Source organism: Panthera uncia, chromosome A2, assembly GCF_023721935.1.
Source record: "Panthera uncia isolate 11264 chromosome A2, Puncia_PCG_1.0, whole genome shotgun sequence".
In the NCBI taxonomy this organism is placed as follows: Eukaryota; Metazoa; Chordata; class Mammalia; order Carnivora; family Felidae; genus Panthera; species Panthera uncia.
This window is the reverse complement of record NC_064816.1, coordinates 3,055,198-3,064,864: the sequence shown is the minus strand read 5'-3', so window position 1 is coordinate 3,064,864 and position 9,667 is coordinate 3,055,198. Positions and strand designations below refer to the sequence as shown.

Genomic DNA, 9,667 nt, shown 5'->3' with positions numbered 1-9,667 from the left:
CTGGGGTGACAGGGGCAGTGAACATGGCCAAGGGCACCGTCCAGACCGGCCTGGACACTTCAAAGACCGTCCTGACGGGCACCAAGGACACCCTATCTACTGGGCTCACAGGTGCACTGGGCATGGCCAAGGGCACCATCCAGACCGGCCTGGACACTTCAAAGACCATCCTGACAGGCACCAAGGACACCCTATCTACTGGGCTCACAGGCGCACTGGGCATGGCCAAGGGCACCGTCCAGACCGGCCTGGACACCACCAAGAATATTGTCACAGGCACTAAAGACACAGTGTCCGCTGGGGTGACAGGGGCAGTGAACATGGCCAAGGGCACCGTCCAGACCGGTCTGGACACTTCAAAGACCGTCCTGACAGGCACCAAGGACACCCTATCTACTGGGCTCACAGGCGCACTGGGCATGGCCAAGGGCACCGTCCAGACCGGCCTGGACACCACCAAGAATATTGTCACAGGCACCAAAGACACAGTGTCCGCTGGGGTGACAGGGGCAGGGAACGTGGCCAAGGGGGCAGTGCAGACTGGTCTCGGCACCATCCAGAACTGGTTACCTGGCACCCGGGACCCTGTGTGGGGCGCACTCACCAGTTCCAGTGCCCCCCGCAAAGGAGGGGAAGCTCTGTCCCCCGGAGTATCCAGCGCCCCGGACACACTTGGTGCAGGCCTGGACCCTGTCCGGGAAGCCACCGCTGAAGCAACACGTCCCCAGGGGGCCACCCTGGGCAGGGAGGATGCGGGGCACGTGGCCACCGCGCGCGGCCATGAAGGACCCACGAGCTTCGCGACACTCCGGGACGAGCTGAAGGAGCTGGGGGATGTCTTCCGGCCCCTGGATGCCGAGGAGCAAGGTAAGAACGGCAGGGCCGGCCCACTCCCACGGGGCTGGGCTTCTGTAAAACCCATCCCGGGGCCTCTCGGATCCAGTGATCCCCTCTTCCCTGCAGCCCAGCTTGCCGCCTCCGAGCCTGAGCCGAGGGTGCTCACGGCCGACCAGCGCAGCTACTTTGTGCGTCTGGGCGACCTGGCCCCCGGCTTCCGCCAGCGGGCGTTTGAGCACGCCCTGAGCCACCTGCAACACGGCCAGTTCCAGGCCAGGGCCGCGCTGGCCCAGCTGGAGGACGCCTTCAAGCTGGTAAGAGCCTTCCCCTCCCCACGCTCCCCCATCCACGTGTGGTGACCCGACGGGCATCTACTGAGCCCCACGGAGGCTTCTCCAAGGCGGACAGCTAACGTGTCGGCTCCTGCTCTGTGCCAGGGGCGGAGCTGAGCCCAGTCCAGCGGCAGCCCCTGTGGCCAGTGCAGACGGCGAGGCTCCCCCAGCTCTGAGGACCTCCCGGTCTCCAAGGTCATGGCTCTTAGACGTTTAGATGCACATGCAGTGAAGAGCTCAGCAATGCTGCCTGAATCCAGATCTCCAGGCTGCACCCACACAACGGTGATTTCAGTCGGTGCCCCACGGTCTCTGGTGGGCCACAGCACGAAGGCCGCGGGTCCGATCCAGCGGGATCTCCACGGGAGTGAACAGGCCCCTGGGACACTGGGCCATGTCTGGGGACATCTGTGGCTGTCACAACTGCAGGAAATGGTGCTCCTGGCCTTGAGTGGGCGGGGTCAGGGACGCTGCTCAGCCCCCCACCCCCAGTGCCCAGGACACCAATAGTACAGCACACAGAATGATCCAGAACCAGTGCCAGTGTTAGCAGGGCCGCGGAGGGGAAAGCCAGGGTTAATTATGGGGGAAAAATAACGAGTAAAGCCGTGCTCACCCCAGACACCGGAATGCATCTCCAAGTGGTTAGATGGCATCACCCAGGGTGACCTCAAGGTCTGTAAGTCACTGCCCTGTGTGTGCAGCCTCCCATGACCTCAGCAGGTGAGAGGTGGTCAACATAATGTAAAGGCTCCTGGGGGCTAGTGGAACCCCTTAACCTAGGAAGTGTCCCCTGGGGGGGGTGATTCTGTTCCCAGGGACACTTGGCAATCTGTGGGGATGTCTGTGGTTGTCACAACCGGGGGGGGGGGGGGGGCTCCTGGCATGGGGGGGGGGGGGGCCAGGGGTGCCCCCCCAGCAACCCCCCCAATACCCAGGACTGAGGAGTGGCCTGACCCCACCTAGGTTTTTCTAGGGGGTCACTAGCTGCTGATGGGAGAACGGGCTGGACCCGGGAGATTCCTTCAAAACTCCCGGCACGTGACGGACAGTGGGGCCTCTGGGGTGGCTTCCATGGCAGCAAGAGGCACCGGGTTCAGAATGCGCCTCCGAAGCAGGGATGGAGGACACGAGAGAGGGGGACTCTGTAAGGCACCTCCGAGACCTTTTCATTCGTTTCTTATCAAAGGATTTTATTTTTTTGTGGCTTTTCCACCGTGCCCGGGAAAGGTCCAGACGTGAGGCTCCAGGGCCAGACCCAAACGTCCCCAGGGGACCAGCTGTAATTTTTCCGCTGGCGTCTCTTTCTTTCTAGATTCAGAAGGCCGAGCGGGCTCCAGAGGGCCGGTCACCTCCAGACCAGGGTCCGAGCAGCAGCGTGGAGGAAGGCGCTCCCCACGAGGTGCGTGACCAAACGCCGAGGCTCCCGCTCTTCTCCCTCCGCCCCCGCTTACCTCGCTCCCCACTCCCGCAGGTGCCGGACGCCGGGGCCCTGTCCAGGGCCTGCAGCCTCGTCCAGCGGCTCCACGTGGCCTACAGCTCCCTGGCCGCCGGCCTCCAGGGCCTCCCCGAGGAGCTCCAGCAGCGTGTGGGGCGGGCGCGGCACAGCCTGTGTGAGCTCTATGGCCTGGTCTCCTCGGCCAGCTCGGTCCAGCAGCTGCCGGCAGAGCGCCTGGCCCGGAGCCACGAGGGCGTGGGCCGGGCCTGGCAAGAGCTGGAGCAGGTGTTGGACAGCGTGCAGCACGGCCCGCCGCTCTGCTGGCTCGTGGGGCCCTTCGCCCTGCCGCCCGGCGGGCAGCGGCTGTAGGCCGCTCCCGGCCCACGGGGGCCCTCTGCGGGGCCTCCTCCCCGGCCCCAAACCGGCTCCCCCTCCTCCCCGAAGGTCTGGACCCTGCGCTGCCTCGCCCCAGCGGGGGCACCAAGGACCGTGAGCTCAGCCGCACCACGCACCCGGCTCTAGGCCTGCCCGCACCGTCCACCCCTTTTCCTCCGGGTCTGGGGGCCCAGGGTTGCTAAGACCGCCGACGGAGGGCGTTTGCCTGAGGATCTCAAGCAAGCACTCCCATTAAGGAAGAGGAACGCACACGTGCCTAAGTCTAGAAGGTTCCGTCCAGTTCGCTTGCTCCTCCCTCCTGGGCTCCCGGCTCTGTCCTCGCTCTAGAAGCATACGCCCTCAGCAAACCACGTTCCGTTGCAGCCGGATGTACCAGAAGGCCACTGTCACCCCGAGGCAGGCTCCTACCACCTCTGCCAACGCTCAGTGTGGCCAAGGGGCTTCGTGAGGGTCAAGCTGCGGCAGCCAGCAGCCATGGCTATGCCCCGGGCCGGCTGGAGGACTGGACGGGGGCGGATATAAAACCAGCCACTTCCCACCTGGGCCTACCCGGAGCTGATGCTCTGTGGCCCTCCAAGCACCTGGGCTGAGGTCTCTGAGGAAGGACCAGCAGAGCTTCCCCGCAGGGGACGGGGCCCTGGGACAGTGGGGGGGACAGTGGGACAGTAACCGCAGGTGCTCAGCACGTTCAGGTAGGCCCCACACTTGGTCGAGGCTGGAGAACAGCTGTGATGCAGCACCCCGTCCTTCCGGGCCACACTTCCCCAAATGCCCAGGGCAGCCACGCCGGGGTGGCACGTGGGGATACAGGACGCCAGGCGCGCCCTCCCTGGGCCTCACCTGTCCTCCGGCCGGGGGGGGACCCTGGCCAAGGAAGCCCCCGCTTCCCAGAACCCGCATCCCGCCCTCGACCCCCCGGTCAGGCCCCAGGACCACAGCCCCTTCTCACACACGATGCGGTGCTCTGAGCCCAGGACGCGACACCAGCCTTCCCCCAAAGGGTCGCCAGGCTCCTGGGCGCTGGCCATGTGAGACACGGGGAACGGGTCAGGAAGCCCCTTGGGCCCGTCCTTCCTTGGTGTCCCTCACGCACTGTCATCGCAGGAAGAGATGCTAGCTGGAGCTCCAGTCCAGCCAAACCAAACGAGGGGCGCCAGGCTCAGAAGTCCCACCCTGACCACGGCCTCGGTGGGAACGGAGGCTCCTGGCCAGGGCAGGGTAAGTCACATACAGTGGACGCCACTGTTTAGCCAGCAACTGCCCAGTGCGGGTGTCGGTCTGAATCCGCGTGACGGCCCCGTGAGCCTGGGATCCTTACACAGGTGAGGAATGAGAAGCCCGGGGTGGGAGTGCCACTCATCCAAGGTCACAGAGCAAGTCCCGCCCCCAGTGCTCACACCCTTGGAACATCAAGGACACTGGCCAGCCCACAGCGGCCCCCAAGCCTTGAATGGCTCGAATGCCCCGAGCTACCGCTTCTGGGGACCCTGAATCTTGCCTCGGGGGTCCCAGAGCCACCTGCAGCCTGGCTGGGAACAGAGAAGCACGGTCTCCACCCTCCGGGCCCAGGCCCGCCCGCTGGGTCCCTGCTCCCGCCTGGGTGCTGGGCGGCCGCACGCAGGAGGGTCAGACCACAGCCTCCACTCGAGCCCCCATTACTTCTATAAAGGCCCACCCCCCACCCCCACTCTCCCTCACCGTCAGCCCTGCGGGGCCAGGCCAGGCAGGGGCACCTTCGCAACCAAGTTCACGTTCGCCGTGAATGCTACGGCTTAAATCCTTCGTCCCTGGACGGGTCCTGGACAGCTGCCCCAGCAACACTAGACAACCAAGTCAATAAAAGTGACTTTCATTAAAAAAACCCTTTATAGTCATTTCATGTTGGTTGGAAATCACAGAAGTTAGGCAGAAAAACAACCCAGGGGACAGATACAAAGGGACAGCACAGCGCTTCCCCAACGGGTCTCTGCTCCTTGGGTGGTGGGCGGGGGCCGGGGCAGGCCTGGGGCATCTACGTGCGACGGGTGGGCCTGGCCGCCGGGGCTCAGCTGTCCTCCTCGTCCAGGGACTCTGAGGCTATCCGCACCCTCGAGCGCTCCTGCCGCTCCTTCCCGGGCACGTCCAGCTCGGGGGCCTCCTGCGCGCTGCTGGTGGGGACACAGCACGGGTGCGGGTGAGCGCGCGGCCCTCCACCGCCAGCAGAGACCCAGCGCCCGGGGAGCGCGGCCGTGTCCGGAGCGCCCTCCGCCGCCCCAGCCGGGCCGCAGGGCGGACCCCGGGTCCTCACCACGGCGGCGTCCACACCCAGGAGCCCACGCGCCTGTTCCTGGCGCGACGGGAGGAAGCCGCCCTCCCGGGGGGGCCGGGCCCAGAGCAGCTCCCCGGATGGGGGACCCACGGGTCAGCGGCAGGGGTGGCGGGTGCGAGCAGCCCGCGCAGTGGGCGCCTTCTCAGGAAGCTGCCCCCGTGGCCGCGGCCCCCGGCGATACTTACTCGTTGTGTAAGGGCTCTTCAGAGGAGCCGCACCCCAGCCCCTCCTCGGAGTTCTGTCCTTCCTCCTGCTCCTTGTCCCCGGCACTCTCCCCTTTCTGGGACGTGGCCTCGCCATTCACCGGGGCTGAGAGATCTGGGTGGGAGAGGGGGACTCGTGACCCCGTGGCCCTGCCCGCCGGGGGCAAGCGAGCTGGTTTGGGGACAGGAGCCCTAAAGGAGCCTGCAGCCCCCTCGAGGGCCCCGGCGCAGAGCGCCCACCACATGCCCCCGGCCCACACCTCCCAGACCCATCGAGACTGCTCGTCCGTCAGGCTGGGGCACGTGCCGGGTTCTGCAGCCGGCTCCGGGCCCCCGCACATACAAGCCTGAGACAGGGAGCGACTGGTAAAGGAGCGGGGAAACACGTGTGCGGGGTCTGGGGGCAGAAATAAGGAGACGCCCCCTGCAGGCCGGCCCTGGGGCTGCGGAGGCTTCAGGTCTGAAGAAGGAGCACCTCTCCGCAGCCCCCGTCAGCACCACGTAACCCTAGCAGGAAGGACAGCGCGACAGCCCCTTTGTCGCTGAGGGACCCAGCACCACTGCCCCTTCGGGAAACACCCTCTTCCTCCTCTCAGCCCACCCCTGGCCCTCCCAGGTCCAGCCAGCCCGTCCCGCGACGCTCCCACACGCGGCCCCCACGCACGCACGGCTTTCCGTGCCATCTGGCTCGGAGGGTCTACGAGGGCTCCCGCCCTGCTCCTCACCAGCGCTCAGCTCGTCCTCCGCCCTCTCCGCGGGGGCCTCCTCTCCAGCCAGCGCCTCCTCTGCCTTGTCCACCTCGGCCCTCTCCTTCTCCGTCCCAGTTCTGGTCGCCTTCTGGATGGCCTCGATCTTCGGTCCCAGGACCCGAGACTTGAGCCGGGTGTAGACCTCCGCGGCCTTCTCCATCACCTCCTTGTTGGCCTTATAACGGCGGATCTGACCCACGAGAGGCCCGCTCAGGAGACGCAGCGGGTCTCGCCGCCCCCGCCAGAGCCCCGCCTCCAAGGCCGCCACCGCCCAGGCCGTGCCCCTCAGGACCCCTACCCCCGCCGGCCACCAGGCCCTTCCGCTGCTAGGATCCCACCGCACCTTTTTCAGTGTGGCCACCACATCTGTGTTCTTCTGGAGGATCTGTGAGGTCACCTGCAGGGTCCCCAGCTCCTCGAGCGCATTCAGACACCTCTTCACATCCTGCAGGGTGGGGAGAGGGGGAGGGGCGGCACCTAGCTGAGGGGGCCCTAGGGAGTGCCCTGGGGGGCAGGCGGAGCGACAGGGACCCCCAGGGGTGGTGGTTGAGACCCAGAACCTGGAGGACTAAGCAGCACAGCCCGGGTGGCGCCCCCTGCTGGAGGACGCCAGGTGAACCGAGACCCAGGGTTTGCCTCAGTTTCCCAGAACTTCTCAGGGGCTCCACACACGAGGGGCTGGGGGACTGCCTGGCCCGGAGGAACCTCCGCACCCCGAGGAGGGTCTCACCGGATTGTCGACTTTCAGGGCGAACTTGATCTCGCTGTGCAGCTTCTGCAACTTTTCCTCCACGGAAGGTTCTGCGGCCAGAAGAGAACGCAGCACCTGCACGTGACTGCAGCCGCAGAAGCCACCCTGGCCCGGTCCTGCCCCCCGACCAGCTTCCTCCACCCGTGCACGTGCACGGGAGCAGAGGACCTGCCCTGGTGGCCCGCCCTCCTCACCTTTCTTCTTCTCCACCTTCCGGTCGGGCGGGAACCCTTCTGACCGCTTCCGGGTCCGCTCCACCTTGGGGGGCCTGTGGAGTCACACCCCTTAGCCCTACCCTCGCCTGCCGCGTAGCCCCCCTGTCCTGCCACGGCCCTCCTGCCCCCGGGGGCCTGTGTGTGCGTGGTCGGGGAGGAGGAGGGATCGGGCCCACTGGGACCCGGTCTAGGCAGCCGCCAAACTCGCATCGGGAAGGTTCATTCGCTGATGCTGGATTCCCGCTTAGCAAGCGGGCAGGGGGATGGGCTGTATCCCCCCGGCTTGGATTTCCAGTCTGAGGACCACTGGTCTGGGGGACAGGGTCCCCCCCTCAGCACTGCTGACAAGGGGCGGGTCGCTCTCTGAGGAACATCCGGGCCCTGTGGGGGGGCTGGGCAACATGATGGCCCCACCCCCTCAATGCGAGGAACACCTCCAGCGTGACAACCAGATACGTGGGGTGGTGTCCACTGGGGGCAGAACCTCAGTCTGGAGCAGTGGTTCCTACTGACGGGGCCCCACTTGGTTTGGATCTATGTCCAAGACTGATTTCGGAAGTCGGGTCCCTCCTGTACGGGGTGAGGGGTGACGGATCCCCAGGAGGCCGGGAGCCGCAGGGACCAGAACGGGGCAGGTGGGCCCCCAGGTAGCCGCGGGAGGGGAGGCAAAGCGGGTCCGACCTGGCTCGGGGCCTCTCCTCGGGGCGCCCTCTCTTCTCCTTCTGGCTGGGTCTCCTCGAGGGCTCTGTGCTTTGTGACTGTCTGGCCGCCTTCTTTGCCTGCAGTGTCCAGAGAGAGACAGGGCTGTGGCGGGCAGCGGGCGCTCCCTTTAGAGGTTCAGCCTGCCACCGCCTGCCATCACTGCACTGTTGGCAACTGGCGGACCGGGCAGGACAGGAAGAACGACCCCTGGGGTCCAGCACGTGCCCCAGGGGACAGCGTCTCAGGCCCTACAAGGACCACTCACTCGACGGGAGGGGCCGCCCCACAATCTGCACTTCCTGTGGGAGGGATCTTGGGCCCTTTTTTGTGACCCAGGGAAAACAGGCAGAGTAAGGTTGTCCTCTGTCCCGTGGGGCTCGGTCTAGAAGGTGACAGGCCTGGAAGTGAGGCTCAGATCCAGGCAGATTGCGAGTGCCAGGAAAGCGGGGTGTTGACGAGCCTGCAGGACTGCCCTGGGCCTGCGGGTCACCCCTCATGCTCACAGAGGCCTATCTGCTCCCCACTCATCCCAGAGTCCTGCCCCCCGCAGCACCCAGAGGGCACCTGTGAACACAGGAGTCAAGTCTGCCCTCCTCGGCCCACAGCCCTTCAGGGCTCCCACCTCCCTGGGGGAAAAGCCCAAGTCCTCCCTGAGACCCCAAGGCCCGGGATGACCTGCCCCATCCCCTCTCCTCTTTCTCCCCCCTCCACCTCTCCGTTCTACCCACACGGGCCCCCTGGTTGTTGCTCCAACACACCAGGCCTGGTCTTGCCCCAGGGCCTTAGCACAGACTGTGCTCTCAGCCCAGCGTGCTGTTTCCCCAGATACCTTCCCAGACCACCTCTCACTTCATTCAGATCCTTACTTCAAGGCACACGCATCTTCTCAGCTAAAGCCTTTAGGGTTTACCCCACCTAAAACTGAAAAGCCCACCCGACAGCTCATGCCCCTTGACCTGCCTTCTTGTCTTTCGCACCCAACGTGCTGGAACGCACCTCACGTTGTCCCCTGTCTGGCCCCCTCACGCGAACCCCGGCTCCTCCACGGCGCAGGTCTCTGTGTCTCCTTCACCGCTTCACCCCCACCCCCACCCCCACCCCCACCGGCGCCGACCCGGCGGGCGGCGGGAAGGGACCCGCCGACCCCGAGCTCCCGGTTAGCGGGCAGCGCCGCATCCGCGCCAGCAGGACGCACCTCTCGCTGCGGCTCGGCCTCGGGCCCCGAGTCGGACGAGGACTGCGGCCCCCGCCCCCGGCCCTTGCGGCCGCGCTTCCTCACGGGCTCGTCCTCGTCGCCCGGCTCGTCCCCGCTGCTGCCCCCGCTGCCCCCGGCGGGGGCCTCCCCGCGCTCGCGCTCCCGCCGCCGCTCCTTCTCCTCCTTCTCCTGCTCGCGGAGCCGCCGCAGCTCCTCCTCCTGCTCCCGGCGCCGCCTGGCCTCCAGCTCCCGCCTTCGCTCCTCGTCCCGGCGCTTCCACTCGCTGATGCGGTCCACCTCGTCGCTGTCGCTGCGGAGGCGCGCCCGTTAGAGGGCCCGGGGGCGCGCCGCCCACCCGCCCGCAGCCCGGGCCTGCCGCCCACCTGTCGCTGCTCGAGCTGCTCGGGGGCCGCTCTGGCTTCGGCTTCCGGCCGCGGGGCTTCGGGGGCGGCTTCTCAGCTGCAGGGAAGGAGGGGGGGGCGGTCGGCGCGGGATCTCTCCCCCAGGACGGCGGGGGGGGGGGGGGGGGGGGGGGGGGCCC

General features: G+C 66.9%; 2 protein-coding genes across 5 annotated transcripts in view; one reads left to right on the top strand and one right to left on the bottom strand.

Moving 5' to 3' along the window:
• Nucleotides 1-4,833, top strand: part of PLIN4 (perilipin 4) — an 8,627-nt gene extending 3,794 nt beyond the window's left edge. Inside the window, 4 exon segments of the mRNA XM_049643196.1 lie at nt 1-867; nt 964-1,151; nt 2,485-2,571; nt 2,644-4,833. The exon segment at nt 1-867 is cut by the window's left edge and continues 9 nt beyond it. Coding sequence (XP_049499153.1) covers nt 1-867; nt 964-1,151; nt 2,485-2,571; nt 2,644-2,976 — 1,475 coding nt within the window. The 3' untranslated portion in view covers nt 2,977-4,833.
• Nucleotides 4,834-4,846: 13 nt separating this feature from the next.
• The window catches only part of HDGFL2 (HDGF like 2), a 21,645-nt gene continuing 16,824 nt past the window's right edge, over nt 4,847-9,667 (bottom strand). The window contains exons 8-16 of one of the 4 annotated variants that reach the window (XM_049639665.1): nt 9,510-9,585; nt 9,127-9,436; nt 7,911-8,008; nt 7,209-7,282; nt 6,994-7,064; nt 6,607-6,708; nt 6,183-6,453; nt 5,497-5,629; nt 4,847-5,147 (exon numbers count right to left, since the gene is read on the bottom strand). In XM_049639665.1, the coding sequence (XP_049495622.1) occupies nt 5,048-5,147; nt 5,497-5,629; nt 6,183-6,453; nt 6,607-6,708; nt 6,994-7,064; nt 7,209-7,282; nt 7,911-8,008; nt 9,127-9,436; nt 9,510-9,585 (1,235 nt within the window). In that variant the 3' untranslated portion in view covers nt 4,847-5,047. Of the gene's footprint in view, nt 5,151-5,496; nt 5,630-6,182; nt 6,454-6,606; nt 6,709-6,993; nt 7,065-7,208; nt 7,283-7,910; nt 8,009-9,126; nt 9,437-9,509; nt 9,586-9,667 lie in introns of all 4 variants that reach the window. The other 3 variants (XM_049639667.1, XM_049639664.1, XM_049639666.1) reach the window with 3 other exon arrangements.